Source organism: Microtus oregoni, unplaced genomic scaffold, assembly GCF_018167655.1.
Source record: "Microtus oregoni isolate MIOR12 unplaced genomic scaffold, Mior012 000001F_ref0000356, whole genome shotgun sequence".
Classification (NCBI taxonomy): domain Eukaryota; kingdom Metazoa; phylum Chordata; class Mammalia; order Rodentia; family Cricetidae; genus Microtus; species Microtus oregoni.
Genome location: NW_024543060.1, coordinates 66497197 through 66515707, shown reverse-complemented (window position 1 = coordinate 66515707; position 18511 = coordinate 66497197). Strand labels below are relative to the sequence as shown.

Below are 18511 nucleotides of genomic sequence, written 5' to 3'. Positions count from 1 at the left end.
CCTTTTTTTGGGTCTGGCTTACCTCACTCAGGATAGTGTTTTCTATTTCCGTCCATTTGCATGCAAAATTCAAGAAGTTATTGTTTTTTACTGCTGAGTAGTACTCTAATATGTATATATTCCATACTTTCTTCATCTATTCTTCCATTGAAGGGCATCTAGGTTGTTTCCAGGTTCTGGCTATTACAAACAATGCTGCTATGAACATAGTAGAGCATATACTTTTGTTGTATGATAAGGCCTCTCTTGGGTATATTCCCAAGAGTGGTATTGCTGGGTCCAGGGGTAGGTTGATCCCGAATTTCCTGAGAAACCACAACACTGCTTTCCAAAGTGGTTGCACAAGTTTGCATTCCCACCAGCAACGGATGAGTGTACCCCTTTCTCCACAACCTCTCCAGCAAAGGCTATCATTGGTGTTATTGATTTTAGCCATTCTGACAGGTGTAAGATGGTATCTTAAAGTTGTCTTGATTTGCATTTCCCTGATCGCTAAGGAAGTTGAGCATAACTTTAAGCGTCTTTAGCCTTCATCAGGCGATGAAAGGAGACAGAGACAGAGTCCCACATTGGAGCACCGGACTGAAACCCCAAGGTCCAAATCAGGAACAGAAGGAGAGAGAGCATGAACAAGGAACTCAGGACCGCGAGGGGTGCACCCACACACTGAGACAATGGGGATGTTCTATCGGGAACTCACCAAGGCCAGCTGGCCTGGGTCTGAAAAAGCCTGGAATAAAACCGGACTCGCTGAACATAGCGGACAAAGAGGACTCCTGAGAAGTCAAGAACAATGAAACTGGGTTTTGATCCTACTGCACGTACTAGCTGTGAGGGAGCCTACGCAGTTTGGATGTTCACCTTACTAGACCTGGAAGGAGGTAGGAGGTCCTTGGACTCCCCACAGGGCAGGGAATCCTGACTGCTCTTTGGGCTGATGAAAGAGGGGGAGTTGATTGGGGGAGGGGGAGGGAAATGGGAGGCAGTGATGGGGAGGAGACAGAAATCTTTAATAAATAAATAAATAATAATAATAAAAAAAGAAAAAAATAGCTATTGTACTGTGTGGTAGGTAAGTTCTGCTATTGATAGTCATACATTCTCATTGGGGAGAGGATGTGTCCGCATATTGAAACACTGACACACAGGCCAACTTACTTCTTGAGTCTTCTCCAAGGGAAGTGTGGTAGAAGTAGGGGTGCCCGGCTCTGGTGGGCAAGTGACACTCCTCCTCTTCTTCATTGTTGTTTTGTACCTGTGAACAAAATCTCCTCATAACTCAGACAGAGCAAGGCAAGGAAAGGTCCAGAGTAGGAAGGAGTTAAAAAAAGAAGGCTGAGGACTGAGTGTGTTCCAGAAGCATCCTTCTTGTGCTGTGTCAGACATCTGGTGGTCAGGTATGATTTATATAATGTCAATGAGTGGGAACATGCATTTGACTTTTATCATAAATGAGCACAGATTTCGTGTGGCAAGGATTTGAAAGCTTTTCCAAGTGATCCTGACACTTGATGTCAGTGCCATCTGTACATCAAGGTCAAAGGGATGCTCAGCTTTAGATGGTCCACAGGGGAAAGAACAGGCAAAAATAGATAGGGCAGTATCTGAAGCCTGAATATCCCCTCTCGAAGACTCTGGTTACCTAGAATCACAAAATGTCCTTGTCAAACACCCTAAGTTGTTTGCCTAGACCTGTATTGGTTTTGTTTGCCGTCTGTTCTTGCAAGAACCTCTTCACATCAGTATGTATCTATAGGTCCATGTTATGATTAATGAATGGCTAATTGTGTAGGAAAGGGCTTGTACTAGCTACATCATTTGCAGAGTTCACAAAAGTATGTGAGAAATCCTTTATGGTTCCAACTATACCAGATGTAGAAAGAAAAGGGTGCCAAGTGCAGGCTAGGAAGAAGCTCCACCCACAGCTAAATGGATACAACTTCTGGGTTTGAAACCTGGATGTCTAGATCTTAATGGTTCCCTATGTATATAAAACACACACCTTATTAAATAATCTGTAGCTTTGTATATAGCTAGTATTCAATTTCACTTATATGAAAAACACTAAAAATCATCAGTGCATACATGTTTCATGAGAAACTGAACCTCTTAAGAAAGCATAGCTCTTTCTTTTTCTATGTCTATACTAGCACACTTAACAAAAGTTTCTGAATATTCTCAAGTTGGGTTTATTTTGTCCAATAAGAACAAGATAATGGATTTGCTTTGCAAATCACTACCCCTTTATCTTCTGAGCAAAAATCCAGAGCTATTCACGTCCTGCTTTTCCCTCACCCCCAGGACACTCACCTGCTCCAAGTCAGAAGCACTCCCAAGCTGCTGAGTTAGAGATTGGTGTAGCTCATGTCTGGTTTGGCTCTGCTTTTGTTTCTTCTGGATGACGGACAAGTCCAGTGATTTAATCTCCTTGTCTGAGGGAGGACTTTGGAATAGGCTCTTTCTCACTTTGCTTTTCCTTCCCCATGAACTCTCATTCTCATCCGAGTAGGGCTTCTCCTCAATGGCCTGTAGACCCCACAGCTCTCTTACTTGTGTAGAGTCTGTATTGCATTGTGGACCTGCTCTGTCCAGAGCATGAACACAGCACTTGTCTCTCCGTGTTTCTTCTTTAGGGCAAAAAACACATGAAAAAGGAGAAGTGGACGGCTTCGTATTTTGTACTGGAGACACAGACTCTTCCTGAGGGACTTGTCCATTTCCAGAGCCTTGCTGGAGACCTAGCTTTTCTCCTTTCACTCTGTCCATCACTTCCCACACAACTTGGTCCAAACTGTTTCTTTTGGGGTTGTTGTGAAATGGTGCCAGGCGATCTCGGGAACCTGTATACAGGCACATTTTAGAGATTGCTTTCCGCAGACGTTCTCTGGGTGAGTGGGGTTCAGGCTCTGTATCCAGAATCCTGATGGATGGCATATCAGTTGGGTCACAAGGCCAGAACATGTTGGGTGGTGTGAACTTTTGGACGGGTGTCTTAGATACATAGGAGTAGAGACAGAAGAAAGCATCTGCAGTGACGGCCAGTGTTTGCACCTGCTTGAAGCGGCCTGAATACAAGGAATGAAGATTGTGACTTGAGGGGCTCATCAGCAAATCACATTTTTAATATATTCATTCAAAACCCTCCCCAGAGCTCTAATTTCAGAGAGAGGTACCAGTTGATCCACTGGTGATCCTCCAATATAGAATCAAGGCACCTAGAGACTCCTTTCTTGGCTTGAAAACTCCCAGTTGCCAGTAAAATAACCCCAACAGATTTTAAAGTGGGATAAAGATATGAGGGTTTTATGCTGATTTGATTCAGCGGAAGGACAAAAGACCTAAGCAAAACATTCATGGCCCTAGGTTTCCTGAAGACTGTTTCTTCAAAAGAGAAAAAGCAGACACCATAGCGCTCCATTTTTGGAAAAATATAAACGAGGATGGAACAAGGAGAGGACAAAGTTAACCAAGAGGAAAAGGGTGTGGAGCCATGTTACAAATGGAAGGAAGGTAAGGGAGAAGATCATGGATGGAGCTGAAGTAACACTCACTGGCCAGCATCAGGCAGGGATCCTCCATCTCAATCCTTTCCATCTGAGATTTCAGAAAGAGCTGAAAGTCAATGCCCTTGGCCTGAGAGGGGTTGGTGAAAAATCTTGCAGGGATACGAGACGTATCTTTGTGGTCCTCATGGCCAAAGCCCAGACTGAAGAGGACGTCTTCTGCATCTTCTTGTACCTGGTCCAAGATCTCTGAGATGCTAAAGAAAGAGCGTTTTGGTACATAAGACAATTTGGAGATAAACATGAATTCATAATATCTGTGTTGGTTTGAATAAGAATAGCCCTCACAGGCTCATATATTTAAATACTTAATCACCAGGCAATATTACTATTTGAAAAGATTAGGAGGATTAGGAGGTGTGGTCTTGTTGAAGGAAGCATGTTAATGGGGGAGGGGGGCTTTGAGGTTTCAAAAGTCCAGGCCAGGTCCAGGATCTCTCTCTCAGCCTGTGGATCAGGATGTAACTCCGGGCTACTGATCTAGCACCATGTATGCTGCCAAACTTTTCCATGATAATGGACTAAACTTCTGAAACTGTAAGTAAGATCCCAATTAAATGTTCTCTTTTATAAGAGTTGCCTTGGTCATGGTCTCTCTTCACAGCAACAGAGCAGTACCAAGGACAATATTTAATAATATTATCAAGACTAACATTTATTTCCTGGGAATTTCTCTATACTCTACCCTGGGCATTTCTCTGTTGAAAAGAGATTTTACTATTTGAACCTCATTTCTGTGTCTGAGGCATGGGGAGTATATCCCAGATATCTTTATAAAAAAGCTGTTAGCCTAGGGCTTTGAGCTGTTTGTACAGCTGGAAACAAATTTTAAAAAATATGGACATGCCTTGAAAATGAAGAGCAATATAGAGTCAAAGAAATATGCCTACATTGCTAACTTGTCAGTTCCCAATTGCAGGCTGCCATATATCTGGATTTGCCAGGTGCTTTGCAGTTTGTCTGTCACTGTATTTGCCTTAGAAGTTGTGTGAGACAACTAAACAATTAGTGCATAAAGAACATAGATCTTATAGTTTCATTTTGAACTTAGGTACATTCAATACCCGATTTAGAGAGGTGTCCCTCCTTCTGACATTTGTTCATCTAGAGAAATGCTATTTCACAGAAGACTAAGTACTACCCCTACTCTCATCACATATATGCTCCTTCTGGAACCATGTTGAATCTACTTGACACCTGTTTTCAATAACTATGTTTCAACAGTGGAAGCAAGGTGTGTGAAGTCCAGGCTATCACTATCATTCTTTTCAGAAAGGATGGTAGAATTTATTTTTTTTAGTCAAAACCAGGACCATTTTGTTAATTAGCAGCTGGATTGTGAAGTCCCTAAACCTGTTCTTGTGTTTCCAGCTCCATGTTCTTTTTATCTCCACCACTGTAGGTTTCCTCATCTATGAGTTACTGAAACAGATTTGCTTGATCTTTGCTCAGGAGCTGAGTGTTAGAATCACCTTGCTAAGCCAGCACAACCCCTAACTGAATTCTAAATATTTATCTTTATACCCACAAATAAGTACAGTCCTCATGCCTCATCAAGGAACTTCTCTTTGCAATAGAAGAAGTTAAAGGCAAGCACAACCAATCAAAATACAGAGTTTTGGAACCCAGTCCCTACTGATGTATCTATAACATACTTCCTATACCTAAAGACTCAGAGTAGAGCAGAAAACATTTCAGAGTTAGAGGAGCATGGAATTTTCTGTGAGATTCTGTCCCTTAGGAATGTCAAAAGTTACATAAAGTCTCACCTACATGGTTGCCTAAACAGAAGCTGAACAACAGCAATAGACATGAATGGAGGATAAATAATAAACATGGATAAATAATAAACGTGGATGGAGAGAAGCCCAGGAGTCCTGAATCCTACCCAAAAACTGTAGGCAACTAAAGAATGCCGAAAACAGGAGAAATAGTCTTTCACAAGGATGGACATACGAATTGGTTAACCAACATCAAATAATCTGTCCTGAAAACATACACAGAAGTGACATTATTCAGATTTTATTTGCATTTAGGAGCTCATACACATACACACACAACGACAATTAATAAAATAAAAGGTGTCGTGAATTTGAAAGAGATCAAGGATGTTGTGGGATAATACTATTCTACATTGTAAAGATTTGTCCCTCATATTAGTTTAATAGAATGCTGAGTGGCCAACAGCAAGGCAGGAAGGATACATGGCATGACCAGACTAAGAGAATTCTGGGAAGAGGAAAGGCAGAGAGTCAGTCACCAGACAGATGGGAAGGAAAGAAGATGAGCATGCCTTATTTAAAAAATACACTAAGCAATATGGCTAAACAGACAAGAATTATGGGTTAATTTAAGTTGTAAGAGATGGTTACAAGTTATAAGCCTGAGTTAATGATCAAACACAGTTTATAATTAAAATAAGGGTCTGTGTGTTTCTATGGGACTGAATGGCTGTGGGACCAGGCAAGATAGAAACTTCCATTTACACAGGAGTTGTATCTGGGGGAATTTATAGGAAGTAAAAATAAGGAGAAATGGTTTAATTACAATGTAATCACAAAAATAAAAGAATCATTAAAAAAATCTAGATACCTGTGATGGCTATTCATGGCTGTTAACTTGACCTCATCTAGAATCAATTAAAGTCCATAAATGGAGGGACATACCTGTGAAAAGGGTTTCTTTTTTATTTCTTAATTTGAAGTGGGAACACCTACTTCTAATCTGGTTCTTTGAGGTAGAAGGACACACCTTTAATCCATATCTTTTGAGCTGGGAAAACCCACCTCTAAACTGGGCCACACCTTCTGCTAGTATCCTATATAAACACAAGGAATAAGGAAACTTTTTCTCTTTGCCTGTCTGCTCTTGACTCCCTAGCAAGCTCATTCCTTCAAAGCATTACAGTTTTGGGATTCCAAAATATACTGGAAGTCAGCTGAGATGTCCAGACTCCTGGACTGAGAAACTACTTGATTCTTGGACTTTTCATTAATAGACAGCCTTTGTTGGATTAGCTGGACCACAGCCTGTAAGTTATTCTAATAAACACCCTTTCCTTATATAGGGAAATATTCATAATATAAGTTCTGTTTCACTAGAAAACACTGACTAATTTAATATCTGAATCCTACTTCTATACCTTCCCATTTAATTGAGTTCCACGTATGTAGGGTTAGTCCCCGTGGAAGTAAAATGTTAAGCCTAAGTATTATGACTTAAATTAAAACTTAGTCCCCAAATTTTTGACACTCTCATTATATTCCACTAATTCTTATCACTTTCTAACTTGTTTTAGATTTATTTGCATGTGTAACTTGTCCATTCTGTGGAATAATTGAGACCCTCAAGACAAACTCAGCTTTATCTTTGCAAGTTCTATACAGTCAATGCCTGGACTGAACAAGACCTTGCATTGCTTCTATCAACAAATTAGTTGATTACATAATACACACTGTTTGCTGAACACCTATTATACATCTAGGTACTGTGATAATATTGTTACTATACCTCTTGGAGTACAGGTTCATTGGAAGAAGGTTCCTATGCATCATACACAGCATCCATCTCTGAGATGAATATTCCTCTACACTCCTCCCTCATCATGGTACAAACATCATCATATTTCTTGACTGTACCTAGACAATGCATCAAAGCTCTGGTATGCAGACTCTCAGCTCATTCTCCACAGCCTTTTATCCCTCAATGAACTTAACCCTCCAAACTTTTCTACTTACCTTGAACTGGTTTTGTTGGTTCCACCAGTCATGCTGCTGGAAGCCAAACTACAGCCAAGATCGAGTAACTGACAAGGCCTGGGTGTCTGGAGGAATTTCCTGCAGAGATCAAAGTTGGATGACATTCAGCTCTAGTTTCTAATCTATACCCGGCCTCAAGTTCCCCCTACTGGGTATACTTTTCTTATGCAGAGGACTGTGCCTTCCTTTGATGCTTAGAAAGCCTTCCTCTTTGCCATGTATCTTTAGCTCTTTGTTTAAAACTTCTGATTCTGTACCTCCTCCAGTTTATTGTCTCCTTGGGAGACACCATTTCAACAGTCTACACATCATACTTACCTGGAGAAGAGGTTTCCATTGGTGGCTAGTAGCGTGGCTGGATAGGAACAGAAAGGTAAAAACAAGTTAAAAAGAAAATTAAAAACACCTGTGTTGTTTCTTAGGCCATAAAATAGCTCCACTCTTCACCTCTGTTATTACTGCAGGCCAGCTCAGTGGTACAGAGTTTGGGAATCTCAGTATCATCTAACACAGCCTAAGAAGCGCAGTGGACATGTCAAGTAAACACCCAGCCTGTAGTCTGAACTTACAATCTGTAACTGAGATCTAGTCAAGGAACTCTCTGACCTAAGCGTGGGGGTCACTCAGATCTTTAGGGTCTTGTTCCTGCCCATCATATGGGTCTCTTACAAGTCTCTGGAGATACTGGAAAGAGATAGTTCTTCTATCTTTTATTTAAACCCTTATCCTCTGTAGCAAAATTTACCCCTTAACACCACTTCTTAGGGATGGGGATATAGTTCAAGTGATAGAGCATTTGCCTAGCAGAATGAATCACTGGATCTGATACCCAATATTAAGAAGATAGAGTAGAAGAGGAGGAAGAAGCTCTCAAACTTCTTTGGCTCTTTGGACTGCTAACAAAGAAAGAAATCACAAAGGAAAATATATAGCAGATTTTATGGTACTTTGATATTGTCTCCTCAACCACCATAAAAAGACTGTCAGAAATCATAACAGGCAGGTGAAGAAATGTTTCTAAATCTGGAACACTTTCTGTGTTTATCCCATTTCACAACAAACAAACAACAAGAAAACCAAACTATTCTTTCCATCCAGAAGAACCCAAGATGACTCTGATTCTTCATTAAGTTTCTGCTTCACCGTGGTCTTAAATCATAGCACATGATCCGTCTGCACTGATTCCAACCTCATACAGCTGTGCCACTCACCCTCCGCTCCAAGACTCAAGTCATCTTCAAAGCTAGTTCCATGGCTAGAGTACCCTGCCAAAAACGTCACAGAAAAATTGCAGAAAATAAAGTCAGAACATAATACAAATACACGCACACACACACACACACACACACACACACACACACACACAAATGCACACTTGAACATGTCCAAGGACATGACTTATATAACTACACAAACATGCTAGATATCTTTATGTTCACAAATATTCTCCCAGCTTTATGTCAGCAATCACAGTTATATTTTGATTAAGAATTATATACATTCATGTGTAATTTATCTGTGTACTTTGCCACACATAATCATAACCATGCACACAATCTTCTGCCAAGTAGTTAACAAACGCAGGTGTGTGACCACCCTTAGGGACACACAAATATAAATTCACAAAGTTCACAAGGTTCTTCTCCAATAGTAGTAATCTATGAATATTAGAATCATTTCCTTTGTGGTAGCACTTCTTTTTGGACTTTCTAAACTGTTCTCTAACAAACAAATGGTATTTTTCAGAAACTAAAGACACTCATAATCTCAAGCATACACATAAATATAGTTGTGTAAACACACACATACACTCACACACACACACACACACACACACACACACACACACCTGCACAGCATCCAAAAAAAAAGAAACTAGAGCAGCTCACCACTGCAGTTGGATTGCCCTGTTTCTTCAGAAAGTCCCTCCTCAGTGTCTCTAAAACCAAAAGAAAAAAAATTACATTTTCATGCCTTTCTTCAAATATCTCCCACATGTTCATATAATTTTCCAGTGATAATTAGCACTACTGAATTTGCTTTCACACTGAAGACAATTAGGCTCTGACTCCTTGACTGGCAGGTTCATAGAAGGAGTGATGAGGGCCTGAGATTGCCGTATGTTGTATTTCCTAAACGTGCTACTGTTGTTAAGGCTGCATACCCTGAAATTGGTTTTGTAATGGTTCATCAGTCTTTATCAAAATAAGAAAAAAATACAGAAGCAAAACTGGGGAAATATGTTATTAGAATAGAGGTTTTTGATGCCATGATATCTATTACTTCCTAGTGATCTAATAGCTAGAATTTGACAATATCTGACGTCCTAATTTTTTTTTGCCTGATTGCTTTTTTTTTCTTTTTTTGTTTATTAAGGATTTCTGCCTCCTCCCCGCAACCGCTTCCCATTTCCCTCCCCCTCCCCCGATCAAGTCCCCCTCCCTCATCTGCTTGAAGAGCAATCAGGGTTCCCTGACCTGTGGGAAGCCCAAGGACCGCCCACCTCTGTCCAGGTCTAGTAAGGTGAGCATCCAAACTGCCTAGGCTCCCAGAAAGCCAGTACGTGCAGTAGGATCAAAAACCCACTGCGATTGTTCTTGAGTTCTCAGTATTCCTCATTGTCCGCTATGTTCAGCTAGTCCGGATTTATCCCATGCTTTTTCAGACCTAGGCCAGCTGGCCTTGGTGAGTTCCCAATAGAACATCCCCATTGTCTTAGTGTGTGGGTGCACCCCTCGTGGTCCTGAGTTCCTTGCTCGTGCTCCGTCTCCTTCTGCTCCTGATTTTGACCTTGAGATTTCTGTCCGGTGCTCCCATGTGGGTCTCTGTCTCTGTCTCCTTTCATCGCCTGATGAAGGTTAATATTCATGAGGATGCCTATGTGTTTGTCTTTGGATTCACCTTCTTATTTAGCTTCTCTAGGAACATGAATTATAGGCTCAATGTCCTTTATTTGTGGCTAGAAACCAATTATGAGTGAGTACATCCCATGTTCCTCTTTTTGGGTCTGGCTTACCTCACTCAGGATAGTGTTTTCTATTTCCATCCATTTGTATGCAAAATTCAAGAAGTCATTGTTTTTTACTGCTGAGTAATACTCTAATATGTATATATTCCATACTTTCTTCATCCATTCTTCCGTTGAAGGGCATCTAGGTTGTTTCCAGGTTCTGGCTATTACAAACAATGCTGCCATGAACATAGTAGAGCATATACTTTTGTTGTATGATAAGGCCTCTCTTGGGTATATTCCCAAGAGTGGTATTGCTGGGTCCAGGGGTAGGTTGATCCCGAATTTCCTGAGAAACCGAAACACTGCTTTCCAGAGTGGTTGCACAAGTTTGCATTCCCACCAGCAATGGGTGAGTGTACCCCTTTCTCCACAGCCTCTCCAGCAAAGGCTATCATTGGTGTTTTTGATTTTAGCCATTCTGACAGGTGTAAGATGGTATCTTAAAGTTGTCTTGATTTGCATTTCCCTGATCGCTAAGGAAGTTGAGCATGACCTTAAGTGTCTTTTGGCCATTTGAAGTTCTTCTGTTGAGAATTCTCTGTTCCGCTCAATGCCCCATTTTATAATTGGGTTGATTAGCCTTTTACGGTCTAGTTTCTTGATTTCTTTATATATTTTGGAGATCAGACCTTTGTCAGTTGCGGGGTTGGTGAAAATCTTCTCCCAGTAAGTGGGTTGCCTTTTTGTCTTAGAGACAGTGTCCTTTGCTTTACAGAAGCTTCTCAGCCTCAGGAGGTCCCATTTATTCAATGATGCCCTTAGTGTCTGTGCTGCTGGGGTTATACGTAGGAAGTGGTCTCCTGTGCCCATGTGCTGTAGAGTACTTCCCACTTTCTCTTCTATCAGGTTCAGTGTGTTCGGACTGATATTGAGGTCTTTAATCCATTTGGACTTGCGTTTTGTGCATGGTGATAGATATGGATCTATTTTCATTCTTCTACAGATTGACATCCAGTTTTGCCAGCACAATTTGTTGAAGATGCTCTCTTTTTTCCATTGTATACTTTTAGCTCATTTATCGAAAATCAGGTGTTCATAGGTTTGTGGGTTAAAGTCAGGGTCTTCTATTCGATTCCATTGGTCGACTTCTCTGTTTTTATGCCAATACCAAGCTGTTTGCAATACTGTAGCTCTGTAATAGAGTTTGAAGTCAGGGATGGTAATGCCTCCAGACAATTCTTTATTATATAAGATTGTTTTGGCTATCCTGGGTTTTTTGTTTTTCCATATAAAGTTGATTATTGTCTTCTCCAGATCTGTGAAGAATTTTGATGGGATTTTTATGGGGATTTCATTGAATCTATAGATTGCTTTTGGTAGAATTGCCATTTTTACTATGTTGATCCTCCCAATCCAAGAGCAAGGGAGGTCCTTCCATTTTTGACGTCCTAATTTTTATATAACATATACAAAGGTCATTTTTTCAGTTTTTTGTCAGTTCACCATATCTACCCACATCCCTTCACTTTCCTAGCACCTAAACTCTTATTTGAATATCACATCATTCAGGAAACAGAAAAACTGCTTCCTGTTAGACAGTTTTAGGTTTTATAATGATGCCTTATCAATCATCCACCATCTTAAAAAACAGAAATCAGCATAACAGATAGTAAGAAACAGCACCAGTTTGACAAACAAAACAAATTCCCTTCCTCTGAAATTGGTAAGCAAAGTAATCTGTGTAAGAGCTGGGTACAATAAGGTGCCAAGCAAGTTTCAAGGGATGAAAAGCAACCAACATTCCTCCACAGCTATGGTGCATATGAACCACAAGGACCAGCATTATAGGATAACCCTAGTAATACAGTAGTGGCACACATATCTTAGCAGTATTCAATAGTTCTGTAATTGGACATGAGACTGCTCAACAAGAGGGAAATCATCTCTGGTACTGGAAACCTATCCAGCCACCTAGGGCTGGTGAAGTTATGGATTGTGGAGGAAAACTTACAATCATTGCTTTACTTAATCATCATAATCTCTACTTACACTCTAATTATTTGTCCTTATATCCATAAGTATAATCATCAAGTCTCATCAACAAAACTCTTGTTTGCAAATGATGGAGACTATTGCAGAAAACTGCAACCAATAAAGATGCAGAGTTTTGGATCCCAGTCCTAACTAATATCACTAAACACAGCATCTACACCTAAGGGATGGGGCACAAAGATTGTAAGAGCCAGAGGAACAGGGAGCTTTCTGTAAGATTGTGTCTTCTATGACTGCCAGAAGCTATACACATAAAGCCTCATCAACATGACTGTCTAAGCATGGATTGAACAAGGACACTGATAGACATGCTAAAGACGGAGGAAAGCCCATGAAACCTCAACCGTACATAAAGACCAACTAAGGAATGCTGAGAGTGGGGAAAACAGTTTTTCCTGGGAAGGAGCACAACAAATTGTCTTCCAATATCATGATCCAATATCCAAAGATTTTCCCTGAAAATATACATACAAGTAATATTACAGATGAATCGTATTATATTTAAAAATATGTGTATATACTACATAAATATATTAAATTACCCTTCAAGAACAAAAGTAAGCAAGTTTGCAGGCTTCTTTGTGGTATATAGTAAATTGTTTTCAAGAAAAGAGGTAATACTATCTTAAAGTCTCTCAACTCTTCACGGGTTTGAAGTCCCTGAGCCTTTCCTGTGTTCTGCTACTGAGGAGGAACGGTCCACCTCCAACTCTTTCATTTTTGCCACACCACATAAAACTGCAATCAGAATGGGAAAAGCGAGTGGGTGGGGGCTGTCACTCATCCCTGGACTTCTAAAAAGAGGCCAATTTCTGTCTATTCTTAGCTCTATCCCAGACCTATCATGGATTCTCAACCAGTTGAACTGTATCTCAGTTCTGAGTTACATTTGACTCACAGCCTGGATCACCAACTGATCCAAGACCTAAGTCTCTTCATCATGCCTGCACACCAAATTGATTCTCACTCTTTTCCTGTCTCTGAGTTCACAAGGACTGTGTCCACCATCACAGCCATCCACCAGCCACATCTTTGCTTGAGAACTTACCCACAGCCCTGCAGCCAGTCCTCAATCTTATTGATTGGATTTCCTAGAAAAAGCAGACACTGGTTATTGTGAAACTGAAAAAAAGCACACCGCCTCAAACAACTCAGGGCATTCAGCAAGCTATCTTCACAAAAGCCACAAAATGGCTCCTTTTACCTATGGAGGGGAGATATGAAAGGGATGCATTCATATGTAAAGATGATGTATATGTCTCCTGCCTCTGCCTCTCTTCTATCTACCTCAGAAAATGGCAAGTTCCCAGTGTCCAGGCTACCATGCTTCTGCTTTCTTTTCCCAAAGATTGGCAATAGAGATGGTTCCTTTGCAAAAAAAAAAAAAAAAAAAAAAAAAGAAATGAAGAATGGTAGGGAGGGATACAGGAAGAAAGGAAGGAAGGAAATATCAGAAGAGGACAGCCCTAGGTTTTTGTTTTCTGACAAATAAAAAAGGATGGGTTTATGTGTCCAAAAGTTTTTGTTTCAGCCTACATTTCTGGTCTTTCTCTTTGTACTTCAGCTAATATGGGTATGTGAGAAAGAAACCACTGCTTCATTGAGCAAAGAATCTTCAGAGAGACTTCTCAACAGTCACACAGTTGCCAGAGTTGCAGCCTGAATCGGGGCATAGACTGTATGTAGTCTTGTTACACAAGTAAACTTAATTCCCAACAAACTCTCTTCCTTTGACTCTCACAGAAGATTCTCACGATGGTGCGAATGTGTTCCTTCCTGTTTCCTAAACATATGCCTCCCTCTTCCTCACATAATTCGTTTTTCATATTACACTACACCTCTCCCTTACACTCTTTGAAATGAGCCTCTGTCAGGTCCTACTTTAAACTGAGGCCACTTTCCAGCCTTTGCAGACTTCTGAAAGACACAGAGGATATCTGTGTGATGTCCAGCAGCTTCTTACCTTCCTGGAAAACATCATCCAAGCTGGAAGGCTCGGGATCCAGTGCATCCTGCAGGGCAGCTGCAGCCTCCTCTTCCAGGACCTGGGTTTGCCAGTTACGACTTTGTTGTAACCATGCTCTTCGTTTCTCCCAGGATGTGGGGCTCAGCACTGATGCTTCCATGGTCCTGGGCCACTTTCAGGCCTTTCCACCACACTGACACCCTCCTGGAAGATGAAAAACAAGGAAAATCTTTCACCCTCTATTCAGAATCCACTCCTATCAAGGTGACTCCCAATTTTCTGTCTGTACAGAGAGTCTGTTCTATTTGCCTAACTGGGAAAGAAATTATGCATAGCCATTTGCTGTTTCAACCCATCCACTACCACCACCAAAAAAAGGGAATGCCCTGAAAAATCTAAGTACCAGGTCAAGGCTTTCAAGTCAGTGAGTCTAAAAGCTTCAAACATCACAGGAGTTTGAGGCCACTGAGGAAACTTTTTCAACTTAAGGTATCTTTATTTTTCATGGTAACTGAAACACATTTCTTTTTTTTGTTTTTTTTATTTTAATTTATTTATTTATTAAAGATTTCTGTCTCTTCCCCGCCACCGCCTCCCATTTCCCTCCCCCTCCCCCAATTAAGTCCCCCCCCCCCCCGCCTCAGCCCGAAAAGCAATCAGGGTTCCCTGTCCTGTGGGAAGTCCAAGGAACCCCCACCTCCATCCAGGTCTAGTAAGTTGAGCATCCAAACTGCCTAGGCTCCCACAAAGCCAGTGCGTGCAGTAGGATCAGAAACCCATTGCCATTGTTCTTGAGTTCTCAGTAGTCCTCATTGTCTGCGATGTGAAGAATGGATGAAGAAAGTATGGAATATATACATATTAGAGTACTACTTAGCAGTAAGAAACAAGGACTTCTTGAATTTTGCATACAAATGGATGGAAATAGAAAACACTATCCTGAGTGAGGTAAGCCAGACCCAAAAAGAGGAACATGGGATGTATTCACTCATATTTGGTTTCTAGCCACAAACCAAGGACATTGAGCCTATAATTAGTGATCCTAGAGAAGCTAAATAAGGAGAACCCAATGAAACACTTTTCTTAAGGCATGTTTGTTAGCTCATACCTGTAGCTCTAGAACTCAGAAGGCTGAGGCAGATGAATCTAAACTACAGCTCAACATCTCCCTGTTTCAAGACATCTCCCTGTTAAATTGTATTTAAAAATTGTTTTTTTTTTATTTTTAAATTTTTGCTTCTCAAAACTTACCATTGCAACTAAAATATTTGAGGGACTGAGGAGATGCCCTAGTCAGTTAATTGCCCGGCACACAAACATGAAGACCTGAATTCAAATTCCCAGCACCCACATATAAACCAAGTATAGGGGTAGATCTATAATCCTAGCTATGGATACAACTGGTAGGATCATTCCCTGAAGTTTGCTTGTTGGGTAGACAACCTAGTCAAATCAGTTAGCTTTAAGTTCCGTGAGAAACCCTATTGAAGATGGATCCTATAAAGTAATCCCATACTAGTTCAGAATTGAGTATAATAAAGAATTCTTCATTCAGGAGTAGTCTCACAGATCATGGTCCTCTGCGTGAATGGAGAACAGGAACCAAATCCAGAAGCTGAGAGAGAGAGTGTGCAAGCTTTATGGCTGCATTTGTAGTATAAGAGACCATGACTGGGCTGGTGTCTTAAAGTCTATTAGCTGGAGGAGTTCCCACAGCATGCCCCCATGTTGTCTAAATAAGAGAATTCTAAGCTGAATGCAAAACTGTATACAATAAGAACAAATATAAAGTATAAACATTAAAATTACAACCAGTATAAACAATATCAAACAACAAACATATGCTAAATGTTTCAATAATTATCCTTTCCTAAGGAGTCTAAGCTTGTATTAGAAATGGCTTGGCAAAGTCATGAGAGGAAAATAACTATGGCTATCTAGTCTTCAGCCCCATCAAAAACATGAGAGGAAATAATATTACTTGAGTAAACAGGAAGTACAATCAAGCAACTTCCAAAATGTGCAGCAAATGACAGAGACAACTGGTTACCCGGGTAATCACCCAAAGTCTGATTTGCAATGTTGGAGCAACCAACTTTGGCTAAGGCCTAGAGTAACTGACAGATAATTTTCAGAGGCAGGAAAAATTTCAGAACCATCTTAGTCTGCCCTGGTAAGGTTTGGAAGTCTTTTTTCTTGTATCCTGCTTGTCCTGTTCAGACACCATGTGCTTTGTCAGTGGTCAAGGCACTGGCAGTTCCTTGCCCAAAGGGCAGTTTTACCAAGAAGAAAACAAGCTCCAAGTGGAGCGTCTTAAATGCCCAACATTCTCTCAGGTATAGATTGGTGCTGCCAGGAGCAATCATGTCTCATGTCAACAGAACCCTAAGTTTTTTTAAATGCCATATTCTATAGTTCTTTGAAGTTGTTAAAGATTACCTATCTATGTGGAATATAATTGATGGAGGAAGGTCATTGGTTAAGTAATAGAGAAACTGCTTGGCCTCATAGGTTAAAACATAGGTGGGAGGAGTAAACAGAACAGAATGCTGGGAAGAAGAGGAAGTGAGCTCAGACTCGACAGCTCTGCTCTCTGGAGCAGAGACGCCATGCTCCCCTCTCCCGGGCAGACACGATAGCTCTGCTCTCTGAGGCAGACGGCAATGCAGCCAGCCACCAGGTTAGACATGCTGAATCTTTCCTGGTAAGTACACCTGGTGGTGCTACATAGATTATTAGAAATGGGTTAAGAGGCTGAAACTAATGGGCCAGGCAGTGTTTAAAAGAATACAGTTTGTGTGTTGTTATTTCAGGGCATAAGCTAGCCAGGTAGCCGGGGTGCCGGGGATGCAGCCCCGCCGCTCAATCTTTATGTATCTAAAGAATTTGATTAGTCTAATTATATGTGACAAACATGTATGACCATTGACATATAATTATTAATACTTCTATAGCTTAAAAAGTAAGGGCTCATATTAGAATATTAAATAATCTTTAAGGAACTGTGCAGCAAATGAGGACAATGACCTTGAAATGCAAACGATGTATAAGTATCTGGATCAGAGGTAGAAATGTATACTGAAATGTGATAAATATATCCTAAAACTGTATCAATGTACAAAATGTCTTAAGTAGATATATATACATGCATGCATATAATATGAACAAAAGAACTTTGCCTAGGTGTACAAATATTGTAAACAGAAATAGAAGCATATTCAATATAACAAACATAATTTGAATTTGTATCAATATACAAGAATCTATACAAATATAAATGGTCTTCAAATAATAGCTCACAAGTATTTATTCTATAACACCCTATTATTATTAGTGTGAATACACTCACACTAATCTACTTATTAACCCATACAATTTCTCCCCTTTTTTTCAAAGAAGATCCCTGAGCCTAAATAATTTCCACCCCAACCCCCAACCCTATACCAGTTATAATGAACCCATAATTGATGTCCCTAACCCTGAGGACAAACTTTGTTGGGAGAGGGGAGGTTGTATTCTAGAATTGCTTCCAGCTGTCATGGGGGCAATGTTCTTTCTATGGGATTTTGTAAAACTAAAATGATGGTTAAGTTTCAAGATTACTTTCTGGAATAATTGCAAATAGTCTCTGAATATTTGGTATGTTTTTCTGAAGTTCTGGCCAGAACATTGTAAGAAGGTGCACCATTTCAGCTAGCCAAGTGGGAATCATTTTGAGCAGCTGGCACCCAAAATTGATCTTAAAGTAGTGCTAAAAATGTCATGACATCATACCAATGAGGTAGAATCATTGTTCTGGGGTCTCATCTTCTTCTTGGAAACTGCAAAGATTACTGCAGAAAAATTTATTGTTCATTGTGGAAAACTTAAACATTAATCATATAAAAATACATTCAATAAAAAAATTCTGGTTGAGTCTTCAATATGGTGAACATCTAGTTACTCCTGGACCAGCTGTTCTAAAGTCTGCAGTTTCTCTTCTGTTAAAAGCCATTGTTTAACCCATATTTGTTTCTTAGCTAACTTTTTTAAAGGTTGGGCCATGATACCTCTGAAGATTTGCTAGTTGCTGTGTGTTCTTGTACAGCCTGAATAGTTGTTGACCTTTGTTTATAGCACCCTATAATATCCTTCTGCAAAACATCTTAATCTGGGTATTCCATTGCAGGTCACAATCCCACAAATTCACTGTAATATTATCCACATATGGCCTCAGCCT

At 40.3% G+C, this 18511-nt stretch overlaps 1 protein-coding gene across 1 annotated transcript; it reads right to left on the bottom strand.

The window, feature by feature from the left end:
• Positions 1–1102: 1102 nt before the first annotated feature.
• On the bottom strand, positions 1103–14452 carry Tespa1 (thymocyte expressed, positive selection associated 1). Its single transcript, XM_041676002.1, has 9 exons — positions 14290–14452; positions 13375–13417; positions 9211–9260; positions 8533–8586; positions 7640–7676; positions 7301–7399; positions 3552–3760; positions 2311–3065; positions 1103–1255 (listed from the first exon to the last, which is right to left on the bottom strand). The coding sequence occupies exons 1-9, from the start codon at positions 14450–14452 to the stop codon at positions 1103–1105; spliced, it is 1563 nt and encodes a 520-aa protein (XP_041531936.1).
• Positions 14453–18511: the final 4059 nt, after the last annotated feature.